A 25,467-nucleotide genomic window follows, 5' to 3' on the forward strand; every position below is an offset into this window, starting at 1 on the left:
CACCTGGCCATATCGAGGAAACGTTAGACTCCAGTCTAATGTTTGCTCATAAATTACTCAACCTTATAGACAAAAAATTAGTTTGGGCTCAAATGTTTGCAATAACTTATAAAATTTTAGACCGTGATCATCTTACATTTTCTCATAACATTTTCAATTTGCTAAAAAAGATCTTTAGACTATAGTGTAAAAGGTCTATAAGTTGCAAGACAAATCAAAAAAAGGATCATCTATAAACAGCTGTTCCAAAAAGGGATAACCGGCAAAAATTTGAAGAGTTAGGCTTATGGTCATTATTTACTTGTTCATTTATAGCTCAATCCAATTATCAATTGATTCAACCCGTTTTAACTAATCCAAATATTAATCCGACCCCATTTGACAGTCAAAATAGCACGGGCTAGTTATTTTTCGGATGGATAATCAAAAAATAGTCAGTGTTTACGAATGTCACTGAAAAATAACCATTGTTTTGCTGAAACACAAAATTCCAGCATATATGCGAGATTATGGAGCTTTTGCGTATAAACTTCCAGCATATTATGTTAGAACTCTAGGACACGAAAACTTTCAACATAATATTGCGGGATTTTGGAGTTTCTGCATATAAACTTCCAGCATATTTTTTTTTGGTTTCCCCACCCGATGTCCGGTACCCGCATTAGAGTCCGACTATATCCGGATTCGCGCCGGGTAGGGCCCCATTGGGGGTAGCGCTCCCAAGGATTTTTTCATACTCAGGGCTCGAACTCGAGACCTCTGGTTAAGGGAGGAGCAGCCCCATCCATTGCACCATATCCTTTGGTGGTAACTTCTAGCATATTATGATGGAACTCGAGCACATTGTAAAATTACATCATATTATGGTGAAAGCTCATATGTAAAAAATTCGAACTCCAGCATATTATGCTGGAATATTTCCGAATTTTTAACAGTATTTTTGTTCAGATTTTATCTTTACATGAAAAGTGACTAAATTTCGATTACTTTTGAAACCGTGGATATTTTTTAATTTCTGGCTATTTTTATATTTTCCCCATTTGACACCTGTATCTACTCTATTCCAATCACTCTTAATTAAATATACTCAACTTATATTTGTTCTTAATTTCTTAGGAACCATGAATATAATACCCTTAATTTATGTCATGCGAGGAGGCCAGTCAGGCCACTGGACATTAGGACGTGAGTCGGATTTTGTCTTCAAGTATTTAGATTTCAATTTAACCATTGAATATAACTGGAAAACGAATTGACATACACTACACTAGTTAAGGGAGCACATGTTGGTCTGTGCATGATCTAATTTTGGTTTTATCATTAATTAAGGAGATACCAAAATGAGAAAAGAAGATAGTGGGATCGGAAGTTGGAGAGTAGTGCCAAATGGAAATAAACACTCATACACGTAATTACGGTTTTTAACCATTAACTTTTTCCTGATAAAGAGTTAGTTTATGACTTCTAAAAACTGAGTTAATATGCTAATGAAATTGAAAGCATGATGATTATTATTGGGACAAACCAGATTTTTATATAACCAAAAATCTCAGGCGACAAAATTGAATATAAACAGAAAAACGAATTGAGGTAACACTACACTAGTTAAGGGAGCACATGAGAAATGGTTTGAGTTTAGCTCAAAATATAATATAATTTCTCGTCTATAGTATCATTTATAGTAAAACTGCAGCTCACCGCCTGTGCAAATTAGCAGTGTACCATTCTGCAAAAAGTATCATAACAGAGAGAACACTATACGCTAAGCTAATCCACTACAGTAACCCTCTCTGTATTTTTGCTTTTGTTGTAGTGTGAGAGAGAGAGAGAGAGAGAGAGAGTTTGTGTCACTTTGCATTTCGTTCCTTTCCTTTTCTCCTTTTTGATGCAAACTCGACTAGGAGGTTTGAATCTAAACGCTATTTTTCTTCGATCTGTTTATATTTTTATTTGTATTCTCCGTCATTAGCAAATGTAGACTCTGAATGTTTTTTTTTCTTTTTCTTTTTTCTGTTTAGGTGTGTGAATGTTCACGTTGTATTTGTGGTTTATTATCATTTTTTCTGCTAGAAACTTCTATATGGTTCTATATATTTTTGAGAAATGTTCTACAGGGTTTTAGGATTATGAGGTTTTTTGATCGTTTTCATCTCGTACAGGGCTTATTTTGCTGCTGCCTGCATACTTCAGTATACACAGTTTAAAGTACTCTCTCTCTCTCTCTCTCTCTCTCTCTCTCTCTGAAACTTGTTCCTCTTCAGGTATGTATGCAATGTGTTGTTCTAATAGGGTTTATGGATCATTGTATTTTTATCATGAATGTGTATGAATGCTTACTTTGCGTATGGCTGTATTGTTCAACATTCTTAGATAAATGCGAAAAAAAATTGTACCGTTTTATGTTTCGAGATAAAAATGGTCTACAGAGCTTTTTGAATGATTGGATTTGGCTATCTTCCTCTGTGCATTTTCTAAGGTTTTTTTTCCTTCTTTTCTTTATTTCCTTTTGTTTCATTGTGTATAACTTTTTTCCCTTTGGCTGCAATGTTTATGCTTTTCTATTTTCTCCTTGTATTTCTTATTGCGTTGAGTATATTTTGTTGGTTGTATAGCTTTTATTGTCATTTTATTGATCATCTTTGTGTATAGGTAGTATTTTTTTTATGAATTGTCTGTTTCAATGAACCTGCATTCAGAGCACACCACAAAAATAGACATGATTGAATCCCTATTTCAAACTGAAAAAGAAACTTAAGAGGTGAACAAAGAATGTTTTTGCTTTGCACCCAAGACTTCTTGTGTCCTAATGGTCAATGAAGTGAGTTGAGAACCATGAGGTCTCAGGTTTAAATTCTAGCAGAGGCAAAAAATACTAGGTGATTTCTTCTCATCTGTCCAAGTCTTGGTGGATAGAGTTACGTGATACCTATTGCTGGTGGAAGGTAGCAGGTATCCTGTGTAATTCGTTGAGGTGTGTGCAAGCTGGCCCGGAACATCACTTTTATAAAGAAAAAAAGAATGTTTTTGCTTTGAATGGTTTGTTCTTTTGGAGTCTACTTTCGAGGGTTTCTACGGATTCTCCATGAATTTTGGGCCGTATGTGTAATGATTCTGTTTTTAGGAATTTTTGGCAGTCAACAATTGTTGGAATGTGCACTTCTATTTTCTTTTAGATGGTTGTCAGTTGTTAATGACAAGCATGTCTTCCCTTTTCAGGCCTTTGAAAAGTTAACATCACATTGTGATAAGTATCAAATGTTGCCCTTTCGAGAAGCAGAGGAAGACAGTAATCCTAATTTTAGTTGGGGTGTCAAGAAGGGAAAGGGTGCCCTTAACAAGGGCGTCCAATTTTACAAGTCATTCACTTATGAGGGGGTTGACTTCTCCTTATATGATTGTGTGTACATGTGTCGTCCTGATGAAGATGAGCCAGACATCGGTAAGGTTGTCAAGATATGGGAAACAGCCCAAAAGAAAAGGATGGTTAAAGTTGTATGGTTTTTCCGTCCCATCGAGGTAACTCATTGGTTGTGTAATATCAAGCTGCTTGACAATGAGTTACTCTTGGCTTCAGGAGAAGGCATAGGGCTTTCAAATTGTAATCGTGTGGTAATTGTTTCGCTCATCCTTTTTTCAAAATATATTTTAAATATAATCTGTTTTCAGATGTTATGGCATGACCTCTTTGAGATTTTATTGCAGGAAGCCATCACTGGTAAATGCAATGTTGTCTGCATATCAACTGATAGGAGGAACCCTCAGCCAAAAAATGAAGATTTGGACACAGCTGACTTTGTCTTTTATCGCACCTTTGATGTCAGAACTCGCGAGATATCTGAGGAATTTCCAAATTCAATAGCGCAAATTGAAGGTAGTAACTATAATTCTGTTGCTTGGTTTCATTCAGTTCTACAGCATTGTGCATTCATGGTTGGATGAAACAGCATTTTAGATGCTTGAACCTAGAACTTATCCATTTAGTAGTGTTCCTGCTTCTTAGATTGTTGTGTCATACATTTGGGTTTATTTCTATAGAACTATTTTAACATATGATACTATCTTTCAGAATTTTGTTTTCTCAAACTTCTGTGTAACTTATTCGAAGACGATTGTTTAACTTTCTGGGAACCTCAGTTTTATAGTTGCTTTAGATTATGTTATACGTTCGAGGACATGGTCTGAATGAAGAAATGAAACGAGTACAAGGAGAGAGTTACCAACATACCATAAAGAATTTCTCACTACATTTCTGTTAAAAGGGGTAGGACTCTAATATAACTGACTCAGGCACTCATTGGCTTTTCTTTGTTCTCCCCCATGAACATTCGTGTTTCAGGAAGTTTTCATCTCTTGATATCTTTTTTCGTTTGTTAGGACGAAAGAATACTGGACAGAAAAGATGATTTGTGCAATAGATAGCAGAGCTTCTTAATATCCCACTTCACTCCAGTGGTTTTTATCAAATTGTGGCATGTGAATACAGTATTGCTAGCATTCAGGTTGCATCTTATGTAGAGGTGGGAAATGGGAAGAATAGCAACAGATGATGATGGGTTCTTGGTGCATTCCCATTCATAGACATTTGGTTTTAGCCTATTTTTTGTCACCCATTCACGCATTAGTGCTGCCTTTAATCTGATGCATATCTGGATGAGTTGGTTTTCCTAGGACTCTCTTAAGCTGTATGACCTTCTGATGTGGTATTTCTTCAATATTCAAAAAATTTAGAGCAAGGTCATATTTCTTTCAGTTTTTGCCTTGCACTCTGGCTGCTTTTAAGTCATGGTTCTAGTGCTTGCATTTAAGGAGCTCTAGTGATGGACATAGTGGTATAAGTTCCTTACAAGTTTTTATTGGGCAGAATAGTTCGGGATCCCCTGAACTTGACAACTTTTGTTTAGTTCCCCTTAAACTTCACGTGGTCTTTAGTACCCCTGAACTTGGCAATTTCATAGCCTCGACCCCTTGGACGCTGACAATCCATGGGAGTGTGACACACGCGTTGCCACATGGATGTTTTTGTCCATGTGGCATTTTTACTATAATATATATTTTTTTATCTTTTTTAAGTCCACCAACTATCTAAATCATTTTTTTTCGTGCCAAAATTTGTAAAAAAAAAACTTGAAACAACGTTATTTTAACTATAGTTTTTATTTGACTAAAGATAATAATATTTTAATCAAGTTACTTTTACATATTTGGTTGGAAAAAAAGGAATACATAGTTTAAAAAAAGTAAATAGTTTAGCTAAAAATAGTAAAATTCGGACAAAATATTTGCGAATTTGACTCGAAAAAAAAATGCATAATTTAAATTAATAGTTATTGCATGAAAATAAAAATAAAAATACACAATATTTTTTTCTTTTTGTAGAAAATACACAGTTTGAACTTCATTATTTTGGCTAAAATAAATGGAGTTTCAACTAACTTTTGTAGATTTGGACCGAAAAAAAAGATAAGAAATACATAGTTGAAACATATATTCATTGTATCTAAAAAAACACAATTGGGACAAAATATTTATTAAGAAGAAACAACAAGAAATACAATTGAAACAAATATATCATTATATTTGATTATATGGCAATTAATATTTAAAAAATATCCTACTTGGAAGCTGATTTTTTATTTATTTTTCTTCCCTCTCACGCGCCTAAAAGAGAGTGTATTCACGTTCTTTGCCACATCAACATCTAGGGGGTCAAGACTATCAAATTTCCATGTTAAGGTGGGTATTAAAGACTACGTAAAGTTTAAGGGGAACTAAACAAAAGTTGTCAAGTTCGGGGTATCGAACTATTCTGCCTTTTTATTGTGCTGAAGGTTTCCTTTGAATGAAGGCGCTGGATAAATTACTAGCCAAATAACTGTAGTGTTGGACATATCTAATGAGATGCATGTCTATGATATTTTCGATGTTTCATGGTGCGCATTTTAGTTAGCTTTAATCCAAAACAAGTTCTGTAAAATTATCCTCAGACTCTTGTTTACTTAATAAAGAAGAAACATCTTCCAGTGACTCGATGTGAGTGATTGTTGTGATTTGTGAGTTGTCACTTGTCAGCATAAGGAAAGTGATGGTGTTAGCCGAAGTGGACTTGTGCTCTTGTTGTTCAGTATCACACTACTTGCTTCGCCAGATAAGTGAAGTGTATGATGTAAATATTTTTGGGAAGAACCTAAATATCTATTGCTTTTTTGCTTAGCCTACTTGTATGAATGAAGGCTTATATTTTAAAGAAAGTAGTCTCTGAGCTCTTGATAAGTTTGTGATAAAATCTGTTTCTTCAGTTTTCACATTCTTCCTCTGAGGCATTTAGATATTGAAAATCAATGATTGAATCATTACCTCACTCCTGCTGCAGTGGAGCACTACTTCAATAAGGAGACAGATCAGAAGCAGCCTCTTCATCATGGAGGAAAAGGAAGTCTTGAAAAGCCACAATCATCATCTTCATTTGTAGGAACAACAACTAAAACAGTGGTGAAAGATGGCCAGTCAGGAAGAAACACTCGTAAGTACTTGTAGTATGTGGGGTAAATTTTTAGTGGTAATGTCCAATGACCCGTGGTTATTTTCATTTTAACTGTTAATCTGGTCATTCCCAGAACTGAAGAAAGCCACCAGTAGTTCATGGGAAAGACAGGGAAATATTTCTGTGACAAACGGCACTGTTGCCGGAACTGAAGTAAAGTATTCTTGTTGTATTTCTCCTACTAGCTTATCTGATTCTCATGCTTTGAAGAAGAAGAAGCTTCTAGACTCTTCAGGTTTCTTTCTTACCTGTAACAAGCTCGTAGAATCAGACGGCAAGTATTATGGATGTTGACTGTTTGGGGATGATGCTGCAGGTACTGCACCGTTTGAACAACATAAGGTCATGCAATCTAAGAGTCAGGTGACAAAAGTGGTAGAAAAAGGTGATTAATCAGAAAGATAATGGGTTCTTGTAAATTCATATATTTGAGCTTAATTGTTAATCATGTCATTCCCGAACTGGTAAATTCATCAATTAATTTAGGTGGACAAGGCAATCTTTCTGTGACAGACAAGACTATTGCCAGAACTGAAGTAAAGCATTCATATTGTACCTCACCTACTAGCTTATTGGATTCTCATGCTTTGAAGAAGAGAAACCTTCAAGATTCTTTAGGTTTCTTTCTTACCTGTAATTTTCTCTTCGAAACAAATCATTATGGATGTTGTCTGATTGGGGATATGACCATACAGGTACTGCACCATTTGAACAACGTAAGGTCATGAAATTTACGAGTCAGGTGATCGAAATAACAACATGGGTGAAGGAGGCATTCCCTTTTCCTTTTCTTTTTTTGAGTATTAGGTCCAGTGAGGTATTTGATTTACATAGAAAACACTTTTCCTCCTTTCATTTTATAAACATTGCTAAGAAAATCAAATATTGAGGTATTTGAAATCTCTGATTGCTCATATCCATATTGCACAGTATTTCTCTTTTAGTTCCCGATTATTGATGTACTGCATCCTGCTTTTATGAGAATGGACATTGGTTGTTTGGTTTGTAATAAACTTATAACTTGATTATTTGTTCTTCTTTATATCTGATGGCGTTTATGTTGGCCTCATCTGTTGTGTAACTAAACCTCAGGTCGATTCCTGATATGAGTGATTGGATACATTAAGGGAGGTTTTCACCTGTTTTGAATTTGGAAACTTTTCTGATATGATCTCTTTTTACTTGCAGGGTGCTAGCACATGGTTCAAGGAACAGGTCAGTTTCCTGTTCCCATTGTTATATTTAAGCGGAAGTGTTGCTTTCAGTATGAGAGAAAATGTGTAAGTTGTTTGGAAAGGTGCTATAAGCTTAATCTGTTTAGGGAAAAGTAGAACATAGTTAATATTGTAACTCCCGGTGTAGCTTTTACGTTTACTTATAATTGGTTAGTTGGGAAGGAGAGAAGAAACACGTGTACTTCCAGGAAAAAGAGATTTTCTATTATTGGGAGTCTCCAAAGTAATGGATGCCTGCATTTGTGCTGGTAACCTTGCAACTCACACTTGTCCTCCTCAATAATGAATTCCTGCATTTGTAGGACTAGGTCACCTTTCTTGAAGACTGCTCTTAGTATCCAGAAAGAGAACTCTATTCCCTAGAATTATAAGTAAGAAGGAATATCTTATTTTTCTTTTGAGTTTTCGCTTTTCATGTTCTATTTGACATCTGCAATATAGAACATGGACTCCTTTCATCTCTTATTAGTCTTTGATAAGGGTATTGCTTGGTGATACAATGGCCCCTTCATACAAGAGTTATTGCTGTATGCAAAATTTTGAAAGAATAACTAAAATTGAGTATTTGAAGTATGAAATTCATACGTAACTACTCTACGGAATGCCATTAGGAAGTCTATTTCCATAAAAAAAAAATTGAAATAAGAAGTCTTACAAGTTAGAGCTTTTACGTTATCACAAAAAAGGCAAATTAGAGCATTTATATATAGTCAATTATCTATGCAAATCTTAGTATCCAGCTGCAGAAGTCAATTATCAAACAAATATAGCTTACTAGCAAAGCTTGAGCTGTTCAAAGTTTTTACGTTTTTCTTTAGTAGTATTCATGGATTTTGATAAGAACTTGACTGCAATGTCTGTAACGCAATAATCTGCTTCTGGGAAGGGACTGTATTTGTTACCGGTGATGGGTGCTTGTTTTCCTGTAGACCACATTGTTTATGACTTCGTGCTCGATTCTCTTCATATTTTCCTTTTAATTCCCATAAATATACCATCTAGCAGGTACTATCATAAAATCAAGTTAAAGGAGTGGTTGGCAAAAAAAACAAAATTCTTAGATGCTTGTTATATTACTTTACTAGTGGCAGTTGTTGGAAATAAACCCCCACAGAAATAATATTCACGGTAATAAAAGCGGAATATTAACGTAGCACCGAGATACGGTAATTAACAAGTATAAAAGAGTGACAACGACACCAAGATTTTTACGTGGAAAACCTTTTTGAATAAGGGAAAAAACCACGGCCCCGAGATGAGCAACTGATATCATTATAGCAAGGAATTTTACACTTTGTAGGTCCGAGTAAAATACTCCAAAGACCACTACGACACTCAAAGAAATAACCCTCTTTTGATATTCCACCTCACTACAATATTGTTCACTCTCTATTTTTCTCACAGACTATTTTCTTATACCTTGTCTGTGAAACCTCACTCTTATTCTCTCTCTTTGTTGGTGTGTAGAAATCAGAGTTGAAGCTCTCCTTTTATAGTCGAAGCCTCACTCTCTAAAGCCCACTATATTTGACAATTTGCACACACTTTTCCTTCTTTTTCTTCAATGTAGACAATTCAACAAAGTTGACTACCAAATCAAAGAAATTCAACAAAGTTGGCTACCAAACCAAAGAAATTTTCCTTAGGCATGTGTCTATTACTTTGTACTTCTTCAATGAGATGGACATCATCAATCTCCCCCTCCAGTCTCATTCATCTAGAGGAGGTAGCACTGTCTTCTAGTTTGAGTGCATGCCGACAAGTTCTTTGCATAGCTCGAACTTGTTCTTTGGTACCACCTTGGTCAGCATATCTGCGGGATTCTCACTTGTAGAAATCTTCAAGACTTTTAGAGATTCATCATCTACCATTTCTCGAATCCAATGATATCTCACATCAATGTGTTTGGTCCTTGCATGGTACATAGAGTTCTTGCTAAGGTCTATTGCACTTTGACTGTCACAATAGACGACATACTCCTTCTGATGCAATCCAAGCTCTTGAAGGAACCGTTTGAACCATATCATCTCCTTGCCAGCTTTAGTAGCGGCAATATACTCCGCTTCAGTTGTAGAGAGTGCGACACACTTCTGCAACTTCGACTGCCACGATATATCTCCCCTTGAAAATGTGAACAAATATCCAATAGTGGATTTTCTGTTATCAATGTCACCTGCCATATCAGCATCTGTATAGCCCTTCAAGATTGGATCAGATCCTCCAAAGCACAAACAATCTCCCGTGGTACCTCTCAGGTACCTGAGTATCCACTTGACTGCTTCCCATTTTCAAGGAATCTGCTAACCACACCAACTGCATGAGCAATATCAGGTCTGGTGCATACCATTGCATACATCAAGCTTCCGACTGCTGAAGAATAAGGAACTCTAGCCATGTTCCATTTCTCCTCCACTGTTGTAGGACGTATCTTCTTGCTCAACATTAGATGACTAGAAAGAGGTGTGCTGACTGGCTTAACATTCTTCATGTTGAAGCGTTCCAGTACACGTTCAATGTACTTCTCCTGAGACAACTACAACTTTCTACTTGTTCGCTCTCGAACTATCTTCATACCCAGAATTTGTTGGGTTGGGCCCAAGTCCTTCATATCAAATGACTTGGACAAATCTCCCTTCAACTTTGCGATCAGCCCCTTATTTTTTCTTACAAATAATTTGTCATCCATATACAACTATAAAATAATAAAGTTGTTGTCAGAAAATCTTTTGAAGTATACACATGGATCAAAATGCCTTTGTGTAAGTTTGACTTTTCATGAATGAGTCAAACTTCTTGTACCACATTGCCTCGGTGCCTGCTTCAATCCATAAAGACTCTTATTCAATTTGCATACCATGTGTTTGTTTTCATCTATTTCAAATCCTTCTAGCTGCTCTATATAAATCTCCTCTTCCAAAATTGCATGAAGAAATGCAGTTTTCACATCCAACTACTCCACTTTAAGATCTAGGCTAGCTGCTAAGCTCAAAATTGTTCGAATAGAAGTCATTTTGACAACATGTGAGAAAATTTCGTCAAAATCAATACATTTTTTTTGTTCAAAGCCTTTAACCACCAATCGAGCTTTGTATCTGACCAGGTTGCCATTTCCATCTTTCTTGAGTTTAAAGACCCACTTACATTTGAGTGGTCTTTTACCCTTTGGAAGTTCAACCAGCTTGTATGTGCCATTTTTCTGTAGAGATTCCATATCTTCTTGCATGACTTTCATCCACTGGTTCTTTTCTGGATGGGACAACACCTCCTTAAGATTTTCTCGCTCCCCTTCATCACTGATGAGGACATACTCTGTGGAAGGGTACCTGCATGACTGTACCATTGGCCTTTCTGATCTCCTCAAAGGTAGAGGTTGTTCTTTTCCGTGAGTGGGGTGCTCCACTTGCTCGACATTATCATCAAGTTGCTCTCCCTTCTCAATAACCTCACCAGGTTTTTCACCCTGCTCGGCAACCTTGTCGGTCTTACTTTTTGCATTTGTGGGGTTGTTAGAAGTAGAAGGAATAGTAACAACGTTAGGAATTATACCATTCTTGGCCTTCTCTGGCATATCATCATCAGTTCCAACTTCACTTTCTCGGAAGACTACATCTCTACTTCTGATGACCTTCTTCTTTACAGGATCCCACAATCTGTATCCGAACTCTTCATCTCCATATCCGATGAATGTGTAGGGAACAGATTTATCATCTAGCTTTGTTCTCTGCTCCTTTGGTACATGCGCAAAAGCTCTGCAACCGAACATCTTCAGATGCGAGTAGGACACCTCCTTGTTGGTCCAAACTCTCTCTGGGATGTCAAACGCCAAGGGAACTGATGGACTCCTATTGATCAGGTAACAGGCTGTCTGAACTGCTTCACCCCAGAATGACTTAGGCAGTTTAGCCATTCTGAGCATGCTTCTCACCTTCTCCACTATGGTGCGGTTCATCCTTTCGGCTACGCCATTGTGCTGTGGGGTTTCACGAACTATCTTTTCATGTCTGATCCCATGGCTCGAACAGTACTCTTCAAATTCTCTTGAAGTGTACTCACATCCATTGTCACTTCGGAGACGCTTTAGCTTTTGGCCTGTCTCCCTTTCCACCATAGCAAGAAACTTCTGGAAAACTTGAAACACCTCATCTTTGGTTTTCAAAATATAAACCCACAATTTTCGTGAAGCATCATCAATAAAAGTAACAAAATATTTGTTACCGCCCATCGATTCAATTTTCATTGGATCACAAACATCAAAATATACCTAATCAAGTATATTCAATTTTCTTTCAGACGATGTCTGAAATGAGACTCTATGTTGCTTACAAAACAAACAATAGTCACAAGGTTTTACCGTTGTACCTTTGGCATAAGAAATGAGTGATTTCCTGGCAAGAATCTGCAATCCCTTCTCGCTCATATGACCCATTCTTTTGTGCACAAATCTGCAGAAATCTCATCTTGTGCCACGTTCAATTCACCTTGGCATATTTCTGCATTTGTCCTGTACAACGTGCCACGAGCAACTCCCTTTGCAATCACCAATGATCCCTTGGTGAGTCTCCACTTTTGATTTGCAAAATAGTTCTCGTATCCATCTCGGTCAAAAGCAATTCCCGAGATCAAGTTCATCCGTAAATCAGGTACATGTCGCACGTCCTTTAGAACCAATGTGTATCCGACATTTTTCTTGATACAGATTTCACCAATCCCCGCAATCTTTGAGTAACTTGTGTTACCCATTCTCACACTGCCGAAATTACCTGCTACATATCTGTAAAAAATATCTCTTACCGGTGTGGCATGGTAAGATATTGTATCAACCACTCATTCTGACTCTGGACCGGACAAGTGCATGCATTCCTCATCCTCATTTATAAAGAGGACAACATTATCATTGTTTTGCACCATGGCGGCTGTGTTGTCGTCATTTTTCTGGCCACTGCTTTCACCTTTGCCCTTCCTTGGATTTGGGCAATCTCTTTTGAAGTGACCTAGTTGATCACAATTGTAGCAATTCCTGGCTCTTGATTTGGATCAGTTCTTAGACTTCCCACGAGCTCCAGATCTACCATAGTTGCTCTAACTCCTTTGATAACTCCTGCCTCTACCTACTGTGATGAGAGCTTGTCCTTGATTTTCAGGCTTCTTTCTCATCTTCCATCGAGTAGAAGAGCCGATGTGAAATATTTCAACTCAATAGTAGTCTTACCGTGCAGGATGATTGTTGCCAAATTATCGTACGAAGATGTCAATGAGTTCAACAACAAGATGGCTTTATCTTCTTCCTCGATTTTCACTCCGAGATTGGCAAGCTGTGTGATTAGTTCGTTAAACACATTTAAATGTGACAAAAAATTCGTACCTTCACCCATGTGTATGGCGTATAGCTGCTTCTTCGGGTACAATATTTGTCAGTGTTTTGGACATGTATAGGCTTTCCAACCTTGTCCAAATGCCATATGCGGTGTCTTCATCAATGATGTTATTTACCACATCATCTGATAAGTGCAACTTGATTGCACAAGCAGCCCTTTCATCCAAGTCAGCCCAATCCTCAGCTTTCATGGTATCATGCTTTTTGGCATCAGCATCTAGTACCTTGTGTAATCCTTGTTGGATGAATAGATCTCTCATCCTTCTTTGCCATGTTGAGAAATTGTTATCTACGTTGAATTTTGCTACCTCGTACTTTACTCTCGACATTTTTTCTTTTCACCGAGTATAATACTACCGACAGTGAATAGTACTTTTGTGAGCAAGCAGAACCTGTGCTCTAATATCAGTTGTTGGGAATAAACCTCTTACAGAAATAATATTCACGATAATAAAAGCGGAATAATAACATAGCACCGAGATACGGTAATTAACAAGTATAAAAGAGTGACAACGACGCCCAATCACTTAAATTGTTTCATGTGAAAGAATATGAGTTTCTTTAACAACTCAACTCATATCCTTTATAAAGAAAAGAACCCCTTTCTCTCTTCTTTGATTTTAGTTCCAAGAGCCTTTTGTTTGACCTCTTTCATATGGGAGGTGGCTTCTTTTCTCTATAACATTTACAATGGGCTTTATGTTCTTGGATGGTCAAATGCTAATGAGATCTTGGAGGCATAATAAGGAAAATGTTACTGGTCACTGGGTCCTTGCTTTCCTTGTGACCACATTATTCTCGATTTCGTGCTCCACTCCCTTCATATCTTCCTTTTTGTCAATACCAATGTGGCTGTGGCAGGTTCTATCATAAAATCAACAAAATGCCCTTGAACTATATTAAATAGCTCAAAAGTTCCCTCAGTTTATTTTTGGTACCAAAAATATCCATGTCGTCTATATTTTGGTCCACAAATGCCCTTAAACTGTTACTCTTGTCATTGAATGTGACATGACAGTCCAAGTAGGTTAGATTTGCCTACATGGCCATCCACCTAAACAATTCAACATGGCAAAATTATTTTAAAAAAATACAAAATCAACACTTATTCCGAAAAAAGTAAAACAATATTTTTTCGAAAAATTATTTTTCCGATTTTTTTTTTAAATACAAAATCTATTTCGGAAATATATTTTTTCCGGAATTTTTTTTACTTTTATCGGAATAAGTGTTGATTTTGAATTTTAATAAAATTTTTCGAAATAAATAATTTTTCCGAAAAAATATATAGCGGTTTAAGGGCATTTGGACCACAAAATCAACACCTATTCCGAAAAAGTAAACAAAATCCCGGAAAAATTATTTATTTCGAAAATTTTTATTAAAATACAAAATCAACACTTATCTCGAAAAAAGTAAAAAAATTCCGGAAAATTATTTTTTTGGAAAATTATTTTTCCGGAATTTTTTTTATATTTTTTCGGAATACGTGTTGATTTTGTATTTTTTTTTAAATTCCGAAAAATATTTTTTCCGGAAAATTATTTTTTCGGAAAATTATTTTTCCAGAATTGTTTTTACTTTTTTCTGAATAAGTGTTGATTTTGTATTTTTAAAAAAAATCCGAAAAAGTAATTTTTTTGAAAAAATAATTTTGTCATGTTGGATTGCTTAGGTGGATGGCCATGTAAGCAAATCTAACCCAGTTGGACTGTCATGTCACCTTCAATGACAAAACTAACAGTTTAAGGGCATTTGTGGTCCAAAATATAGACGGCAAAGATATTTTTGGTACCAAAAACAAACGGAGGGCATTTTTGAGCTATTTCAGATAGTTCAAGGGCATTTTTGGCCATTTTCCGTAAAATCAAGTTAAAAGAGTGGTTTGGTAAAAAATGTCTTAGGTACCTAATGTCTTACACTCTTAGGGGTCGTTTGGTAGGGTGTATAAGAATAGTGCAGAATACAGTGTATTAGTAATGTAGGGGTTAGTAATGCAAGCATTAGTTATGCAGATATTATTTCTTATAAACTGTGTGATGTGGTGTATTAAAAATTATAATGCATTGCATAATTTTTAAGAAAAATAGTTGTTTACAAAAATGCCCTCCATATTCTCTAGTTTTAAGGGACTTTAAGGACAATTTTATCTTTAACCATACTAATGCATGCATTAATAGCCTTGGTATTACTAATGTCATGGTTTTCTATGCATTACTATACATAGGCTAATACCAAGTATAATGTATAACTAATGCAAGTATTAGTTATACTTAGGTTGAAAAAATGTACCAAACAAGGTATTAGTAATGCACAAAGCTAATGTTTGCATTATTTTTCTAATACCTCCTACCAAACGACCCCTTACTCACTGCACATATCCACCTTAGAAGATAATTCCTCCTTCTGGTTTAATCTTTAATTCTGTGATATTTTTCTTGGGCCTCTTTCATTTGGGAGGTGGGCTTTCTTATCAGAAACATTTACATGAGCCTTATTATTCTTGGATGATTTAATGCTAGTGACATCCAGGCATAATAAGGCACAATGAATCCTCTCCTGTGCTTCAATTGAGAATGTTTGTATTCTATTGGTCGGTGTGGGGGAAGACATGGTCAAATGTGTCTTTTTAGATATGTCAATTGGTTTTTTGGCCTTGTACAAACTTGTTTTTAGTTTTATGACTCTATCTTCTTCTTTTTTTTTTATTGTAAAAGGCGCCTAAAACCTCATATTAAGATTTATGGAACTTTTCTTTTGCAAAGTGCTAGTGCCTCTTTGGAATATCTGATATGATTGCAAATGTTAGATACCTGAAAACCACTTCATGTTCTTCCTGTATCAGTGGTGGGCCTTTTCGCTCCACCAGGAGTCAAGTGGTTAGTGGGTCAATATTTGGACCCATTCTGAACTCAGAAGAAATTTGAAAGCCGTATTTTGGAATCTGTTACATATTGTTGACGCTCTACTTGGGAAAACCTCAGGTGCTACATGAATCTGGTGCCTCTGTAGATCTCTCTCCTATATTGAGTGGGAGAAGAGTTGGAGAGAGTTTTTGAAGTTTCTTTTTTTTTTTCCCACTTAACTTTTTGAAACTCTGAGAAGTATTTTCTTGAAAAAAAATGATGCAGAAGTTAAGGTTACTTCTGTTAACCTCTCTTTATTGTTGTTATATTATGTTAATTTCTTTTCACAGAAGTAATTGTACTCTTTAATTCTTGTTTAACTCCCTTCAACTTCTCCTCACCGGGCAAAGTAAGCCAACGTGGGCAATCCAATTTTGACTTGATTAGATTAACCAACACTTGGAACCGTTATTTTTGAATATTACTACTACATTTTGTTGGTTTAGTTGGGTGTTAGACTGTGGAAGCATTCTACTCTATACTGGACGAAGTATAGGAGTAGACATTGTACCGTCACCTATGTTTAGGCTGTTATGTGGTCATTTTGGATAGGGAAGAGAAAAAGGGTACTCTAAAGAATAAAAAACCTTTAAATCATGCTCTTATGTGTAGTTCCATGTGGCATTTTTAGTTTCATTTTACAATGAACTTTTGAATAGCTGCTCAGGGAGGAGGCAATTATTTGCTGTTTTCCTCATTTCCTTTTTGTCTTTGACTACTTTGCCAAGTGCTCCTTTCGATTCTCTCAACTTTACCGGGACTTCCTCGAAGTGCTGCTTCTATTCTCATGAATCTGTATACATTGATATTTTTTAGCCTAAAAGCAGTTATTTACTCTATATGTTGTGATTTACATATGCTATTTTGTTCCATCCAGCCATGGAATGAAAGACTCCACGTAGCTCAAGAGCGAGGCACACTTGTGTTGCTTGAGAATCTTGATCCTTCATATACATCAGCAGAAGTGGAGGTACATACAATGGATTTGTAGTCTATTTTCAAGTTTACTATGTGCTTTATTTTGCCCATTTGAGTAATGAAAAATGAAATATAAATGTTTCTTTAGGTGTCACTCTTACGTTAATTCATTATTTAGACATTCATATATTTTCATTTTTTTATTCGGGAGTATTGTTTCTAAAGCTCTTGTAAGTCCAGATGTATGCGGTAAATGCTTGTGTTCCCTTTTCTTTCTATTTTCTTCTTTATTTTTGGATGAAAATATAAATTTTACCTGAATTACATTTCTTGTATTCTACATGAACTTTTCTTTTAAATTATTGCTATTCCTTTGGAAAATTTCATGAGCAAACTTTTGAATATCCTTGCATCAACTTAGGTTAACCAAGATTACTGCATCTAGCTTCAGATTTGTTATACAAATTTGTTTCACTTAACTTTGTTTTGCCAGCCCTTTAGCACATGTTAATTTTCATCTTCAAGCCACTATCGTTAGTGAGTCTATTAGTGGGGAGGGTAGTCTTATCCCTAAAATAACATAGTGAACCACGGGTCTGTCAAAAGAGGAAAAAAAGTGAAAAGCTTGGAAAATGAAATTATAACATTACGGAATTATTCAGATATTTTATTTAAGTTGATATTTACTTGAGCTCAGTAGACTTTGAAGCTTGTTTGGACCGGAGAAGTTTACTTTCTCCTTTTAAAAAATTATTATTTTGGTGGGTTAACGCATAGGTTAAGCTTCTGAGGATTATTAGCTTGTTTGACTAAGTTTTTGGGAAGCCAAAAGTGATTTTTTAAATGCTTATTTTTTTAAGAAGTGCTTATTGTAGAGAGTTAAGTGTTTGGCCAAGCTTTTAGGAGAAAAAAGTGATTTACAGTAGTAACATAAACTGTTTTTCAGAAGTTGAAAAAAGTAGTTTTTTCATGAAGCACTTTTGGAACTTTGGCCAAGCACAAATTGTTGCGATAATATTGGCAAAATAATTTTCAAGTTAATTAGTCAAATATAAATTGCTACTCTCCAAATACTTTTTGAAACACACTTGTGACAGAGCACTTTTCAAAATAAGTAAATTTTGGAAGTTTGGCCGAACAAGCTAATATGAGTAGTAGTAGAAGCAATTTTTTTTTATTGTTGCAGAAAGCAGTAATTTGTAGTTTCCTTGAAGCTAATTTTTTTTTCATGATAAAAAATACCCTTATCAAAAATTCCCTCCTTAATTTTATCGATATGTCTCTCACACTCTCGTTTCTTGCATGTCTCTGAGATCAAATTGAAAAACTTAATTATATTCTCTCATAATTAATATTTAAGATCATTAATTTATTTAAATAATACTCCTTTTGTTCTATTTAATGTGACACTACTTCCTTATTCGTCTGTTCCAAAAAGAATGATATATTTCTATATTAGGAAATCATTTAACTTTAAACTTTCCTTTTATCCTTAATCAACAACAACAACATACCCAGTATTATCCCACACTGTGGGGTTTGGGGAGGGTAGTGTGTACGCAGACCTTATCCCTACCTTGTGAGGATAGAGATGATGTTTTCAATAGACCCTCGGCTCAGTAAAGCATAAGCACTACATTAATGAAAATATAGACAAGAAGGGACAGTACCAAGAACCATATAAAAACAGAATAAAAACAACAAGATAGTAAGGTGATTAACAATGAAAGAAAACAACGGTTAGTCATAAAAACATACTACCAACAGAAAGCGAGACTGCGTGCCAATACTACTGTTATGAACACTCTAAACTACCTACTCTACTACCTTGTCAAAAATAACCTCATTTCTGATACTATCTAACCTGGTGTGCCCGCACATCCATCTCAACATCCTCATCTTTGCTACCTTCATCTTTTGGACATGAGCGAACTTGAGTGGCCAACACTCAACCCCATACAACATCGTTGGTCTGACCACCACTCTGTAGAACTTGCCCTTAAGTTTCGGTGGCACTTTCTTGTCACACAAAACACCGGAAGCGAGTCTCCATTTCATCCATCCTGCCCCAATACGATGTGTGACATATTCATCAATCTTCTCATCCCCTGAATAATAGACCCAAGGCACTTCCTCTTAGGGATGACGTGCGAGTCCAGCCTCACCTCTCCTTCCCCTCCTTGAGTCTCGCCACTGAACTTACATTCTAAGGATTCTGTCTTGGTCCTGCTCAATTTGAAACCTTTAGATTGTAGGGTCTGCCTCTATACCTCTAATTGCGCGTTGACATCGTCTCGCGTCTAGTCAATCAATACAATATCATCTGCAAATAGCATGCACTACGACACCTCCCCTTGGATGTGGCGCCTGCTCAACTTGAAATCTTTAGATTCTAGGGTATGCCTCTATACCTCTAATTGTGCGTTGACACCTTCTCGCGTTTCGTCAATCAATACAATATCATCTGCAAATAACATGCACTACGACACCTCCCCTTGGATGTGGCGCCTGCTCAACTTGAAATCTTTAGATTCTAGGGTATGCCTCTATACCTCTAATTGTGCGTTGACACCTTCTCGCGTTTCGTCAATCAATACAATATCATCTGCAAATAACATGCACTACGACACCTCCCCTTGGATGTGGCGCCTGCTCAACTTGAAATCTTTAGATTCTAGGGTATGCCTCTATACCTCTAATTGTGCGTTGACACCTTCTCGCGTTTCGTCAATCAATACAATATCATCTGCAAATAACATGCACTACGACACCTCCTCTTGGATGTGGCGTGTCAGTACGTCCATCGCCAGAGCAAATAAAAAAGAGTTGAGTGTCGACCCCTGATACAACCCCATCATAACCGGAAAATTGTCCGAGTCCCCACCCATTGTCCTCACTCAGGTCTTTACTCCATCATACATGTCCTTAATCAACCTAACGTAGGCAACATGTACAGATCTAGCCTCCAAACATCTCCACAAAACCTCCTTTTATCCTTAATGAGAAGCCTTTATAGCCACACTATGTTTAAGATTATAAGTTCCAAAAGATTTATAGCCACACAAATATTATGACATATTTAAACCTAGGTTTCAAAAAATCTTTAGTTCTTTTAAAATCCCGTATCGAGTTAAACTACGTCAGATAAATTTGAACAGAGGAAATTCTAATTTTAAAGTGAATCTTTACATGTAATTTGACAACTGAAAATACTCTTTGGAATGATTGGTCAAAAGTGTTTGTCAAATTGATTTGGCCAAATACAAATTGCTAATCTTTTAAAATGCTTCTGAAACGCTCTGAAATTTGCTACTCATCAACTGCCCTCTAGGATATTGTCTGGCATGCCTTGGAGCAAAAGGTTAGTGCAAAAATGGTGCAACATAATACCTTCTCAAATCCACTGAATGGTAGGCCATCGTGTATCTTCTTCTTTAAGTCGTGGAGCGAAAAAAAAAAAATCTCAGCGAACTCGATGTTTCTTATTAGAATGAACACTTGCAGGGAAAGCATTTGTTATCTTCAAATCAAGTGAGGGTGCAGAGACTGCCATTTCTAAATTGAAAAGGAGATGCCTTATGTTAGGTGATGGAAGGTACTAGATCAATTTAGCAAGTTTTGTATAACTTGTGCTTGTCTTGTTGATTAGATGTTTTTATGCACTGTTTCTACATACATCTTGCTAGTTGGCATCTGTTTCTTGACAAACTATGCTATGGTCATGGTCTTCAAAGCCCTTGATGACATGAGGTTGATGATATAATAAATGTAGTGTTTTAAAGGGCACGGGCGTGAGGTAAGGCGTAAGCCTCGACAGAGCATAAATCCCATGGAGTTTTTATTTTTTAACATTTTATAAATTAATAAAATAAGCATATAAATCACAAAACATGTAAAAAAAATCAAAAATATTGTAAAATTAGTGAAATGTATGTATATAAACATGTTAATATGTGCACGAACTTTACAAAAAAAAAAAAAATTCATACTTGGAAAAGTGAAAGACGCCTCTCTACCTTCTCAAGGTAGGGGTGAGGTCTGCATACACATTATCCTCCTCCTCCGATCCCACATATGGGATTACACTTGGCTTCTTATTGTTGTTGTTGTTGACTTGGAAAAGTGAAAGACGATAAGATGCATTAAACATACTTGAAGTTGTAAAATGATAGTTCCTAATAGAAAAGTTACATATGAAATATAGAAAAGTTACCAGTTTCAAAAAAAAAAATGATAGTTCCTAATGATTTTAAAAAAATGACAATAATATAAAGATTGTGTTAATACCTAAAGCCAGAAAAAAATCACAAATACTCATCACAACACAGATAGAACATCTTTTGAATAAAGTCTCCATAGCAATATCTAAAACTAGAGTAATACCACATGGAATTCCAAAATAAAACTAACTTGAAAAGAATAAAAAGAGAATGAATAAGAACTTGGAAGACAAGCGTGGAATTAGAGCAAATGTTGGAGGACAAAGCTTTTGCTTTGTAATTTGCACTTTGTAGACAAAGAGAGAATTATGAAATCAGGGCTAACAATTAAAAGAGACCTTTAACTTTTGAGTTATTTTAGTTTGAGAATTTAAAATTAGCTAATTTCTTAGTATTATAAGTATTAAAAAAAGAAAATTTTAAGCAATTTTGATTCCAATTTGGGAAAGATTTTTGGACTTACGCCCCAAATAAACGCCCGAAAGGTTGGGAATTGTGCCCACAATTGCGCCTCATCAATCCACCTCAATATGTTTTTAGCTAGCCTCGCCTAGAAAATGCTTTTTGAAACATTTGATAAATTAGTAATATCATGGAGTCTGGAGTTCAATTATGATGGTGTAATTTTAACTTTGTTCCAACTTTGTTCATACATGTTATTTATACTTAACCATCTCATGGAATTGGGTTTTGTGATTTATAATTGTTAAGTGTGACAATCTCATCTAAAAGTTTAACCTGTTAGAGAGCACACTTTTAATTACTTAATTAAGTCTTCAACATGTCCACTCATGTGCGGGCTTGATTCTTTTTCATGAGCCAAATACTTGAAAATTCTTGGTTCAGTTGTTACTTGTGCTTCTTATTGGCAACATTTATTTGAAATTTATCTTGGATTTAGGAACTTTTGTGATTACACTTTTATTGGAAATAGTGAATGAAACGTGAAAAATAATTGCGTTGAGGGAGATGATGTCACCATTGTTTATGTTATTGTTAAGGCCAGTTGTTGCTCGGAGAGGAAGTATAGAGGAGCAAGTGAAATGTAGTGGCCTTCCTGGCCATCTATCCATTGGTAGAATCAAATTTCAAAAGCTAGGAGAAGAAATGGTACGCATTTCACTGCACAAATAGCCTCATTTCCCTTAATTTGCGATATGATGATCCAATTTGATAGTTCAATTTCTCTTGTAAAGAGAAAAGCAGTATCAACATCACACCACTCTCAGAGTAACACAATCGAACATGAGATGGCCGTCGAATGGCGTGTACTACAGGAAAAGTCGAGCCTTTGGTGGAAAGCTTTACATGAGGTGATTATGAAGAGCTTATTTTTTATGTTTCCTCTTCTGCTTTTTGTTTTCTCCAAATCATTGATGACGGGGGCGAATCCAAGATGTTGTTAGGAGTGTTCTATATATATATATTTGACATTGTATAATTTTTTAGGTGAGAGTGTTCCCTTCCGCCTATATACCTCCTCCCCTGCTTGCCTGCCATTTGCCGGTCCTTTCTAAGTTTATCCACTTTTCTTGTTGCAAGAAACAAGCAGCAGAGATTGAACTACTTAGGAGCAAGTTGAAGACCCCTATTTGGAACTAAGCCTGTATAGGATCTAAACGTAAGTTTAATCCACTTTTCACCTTTTTAGTCTTTTTTACCTTTGCCGTGATTATTCTTTTTCTCGTCCTTGTAGTGTTGTTAAGTTTCACCTAAGAGGATTGGCATCATTTCTTTTCCACAAGGACTCTTTTTGTTGGTTTCCTTGTGTACAAGAGGTATACACAGAGGGTGTCCCCCTTTTTGGATATGGGGTTGCACCTAAGCATAGAGAAGTACAGAGATTACAGATTAGTATTATCTGATGATAGAATGCAATTCTTTTTGTGCAGCACAATACTGCATCTTTTGTAGTACACTGTATTGCTGTGAATTCGAAAGTTGTAAGCAGTTAGCTATAGGAAATTGGTGCGGTTTGACTTTCTTCCCACATCATAACAACCAGATGTTTTTATTCAAAATCCAACATTAAGGCATTAATCATATATCTATAATCTACTTACGAAAAAAACATATATCTACTTAATTTAAGTGAATAGCATCTCGTATGGCTGCGTAAATGCAAAAAATAAGTTGACAGCATCGCATGTTTAAAACTCAAATGATAAGCCAGCTTGTGTTCACGAGGAATCTCTTGCGGGGTAAAATGTATGAGGAATTTTCAAAAATCACTATTGTTTATTGGTTATTAACTTTCTATAGGTATCATATACGGAATTACTTTCTATAGCTACAATTTAATTGTTACGGTAGTGTATTCGTTGTATTCGAACTAATATATTCATGAATACATTAGCAAAAAATGCTTAAAATCAGGGAAGTCCAGCTGTACGCGCATGTATTCACATGTATTCGCGTATGCCCAGGTATTCGCGTCATGTATTCATGAATACAGTAACGGTAATCACCTTAAAAATAGGTATACCCAGCTGTCTAATAACGGAAATAATATCAATTAATGTGATGCACTCCTAATATAACTCAACAAAATCAATTCTAACATGCCTCATTATCAACTCAATTAATTAGAATGATTTTTCAGTTGTATATAACTGTTGTATTTAATTTTTGTATTTAGTGTGTTTCAATATTTTTTTTACCGTTGCATTCATAATATTCAATGTTTGTATTTACTGTATTAGTTATTTTATATTCAGTGTATTCAAATGAATTTGTATTAACAATATTTTAGTTATTCCTAATATATGTTATTACTATTGTATTCAGTATATTTCATTGGTTGTATTCATTGTATTTCTATTTGTATTCAGTGCATTTTACTGTATTTCATTGTATTTTAAAATTAAATGTATTCACTATTTATATTTTGTTCTATTTTAATATTTGTATTCAATGTATTTCAATGTTTATATCTTGTATTCATGCATGAATACATGTGTATTTAGCTTTATTAAAAAAATATAAATCTTCAAAATACATAAATACATGCAAAAATTAATATATTTATACAAAAATACAATGTATTTGAGTGAATTTGTACAGAATACAATGTGTTTGTATCATTGTATGTGATTAAATAGCAAAGAAGGGAAGAAATTTCATCGGAGATGGCATTTTCCGGCCAAGCAAAATATTGTATACATTGTATTAAAACTAAAAATGGAGACGAACAAAAATTCTGGCTCTCAAATCTTCTCCGGCATAAAAAATATTGCAATATCTATGTAGAGAAATCCATTATAATATTCAGCGTAGAAGAAAGTCACAGTCTCTTTCTTTCGAATATTGCAATACAAATTCATTGCAAATATCTGGCGTAGAAACTAAGCAGTACAAATCCATTGCAATATCCGACGTATAAACTAAGGAGGTATTTTGCTCGAAGAGAGGAGGAAGAGAGAGAGAAAGAAGAAAAATTTTGTTGGGATTTTGAGAGAGAATCGTGTGTTAATTGAAAGAAAGAGAGAAAGAAGAAAAAATGTGGGAGAGAATCTTGTGTTAATTGAAAGAAAGAGAGAAAAACATAAATAGCATATTTCATACCTCAATGGTAGTATTGAAAGAAAGAGAGAGGAAAAACATAAATAACATATTTCATACCTCAATGGTAGTATATACCATAAATACTTATTTTGCTATAAAATATAAAAGATAGCTATAGAAAATAATTTTTAAAAATAATTTTGATTTATAATAAATATGGTATACATCTTTGCTATATGAGGTAAAATTTCCTAAAATGTACCTCATTTGAATATAGGTAGTTTTAGAAAACTTTGAACTCCCCGTGTTTTTTCAATGTGATAGTATTTTTACCTTTAAATTGACTTTGACCAAAGTCTTTTCTATAAAAACTCCAAATGTGGACGAAAAGCTTTGGATGAAAAAAAATAGGAAATTTTACCTCCAATAGCAAAGGTATACACTCTATTTATTATAAATCAAAATTATTTTAAAATATTATTTTTTATAATTACCTTTTATGTTTTATAGCAAAATAAGTATTTATGGTATATACTACTATTGAGGTATGAAATACATCTTTCCTATCTCTTAGACACCTGGGCATACCTATTTTTAAGGTGATTGGCGTTACTGTATTCATGAATACATGGCGCGAATACGTGTGATGTAACGACTCAGCCGGTCATTTTGAGAGTAATAGCCTTGATCCCCTATTTACTGCTTCTCCCATATCTATTTCTGCTACTGTGACTTGCCGGGAGGTTTCGTTTTGATTTTTGGAACGATT

At 35.3% G+C, this 25,467-nt stretch overlaps 1 protein-coding gene across 1 annotated transcript; it reads left to right on the plus strand.

The window, feature by feature from the left end:
* Window positions 1-1,818: 1,818 nt before the first annotated feature.
* On the plus strand, window positions 1,819-23,841 carry LOC107794874 (protein ANTI-SILENCING 1-like; the record flags this gene model as incomplete). Its single annotated transcript, XM_075235087.1, has 17 exons — window positions 1,819-1,904; window positions 2,160-2,205; window positions 3,217-3,609; window positions 3,703-3,871; window positions 6,371-6,520; window positions 6,615-6,776; window positions 6,858-6,926; window positions 7,028-7,159; window positions 7,237-7,358; window positions 7,730-7,756; window positions 16,934-17,026; window positions 20,306-20,384; window positions 20,479-20,569; window positions 22,196-22,304; window positions 22,391-22,507; window positions 22,644-22,815; window positions 22,891-23,841. Coding segments are annotated over 16 exons (1,998 nt in total), but the record flags the coding sequence as incomplete, so codon positions are not given.
* Between the last annotated feature and the right edge of the window lie 1,626 nt (window positions 23,842-25,467).

This window comes from Nicotiana tabacum, chromosome 17, assembly GCF_000715075.1.
Source record: "Nicotiana tabacum cultivar K326 chromosome 17, ASM71507v2, whole genome shotgun sequence".
In the NCBI taxonomy this organism is placed as follows: domain Eukaryota; kingdom Viridiplantae; phylum Streptophyta; class Magnoliopsida; order Solanales; family Solanaceae; genus Nicotiana; species Nicotiana tabacum.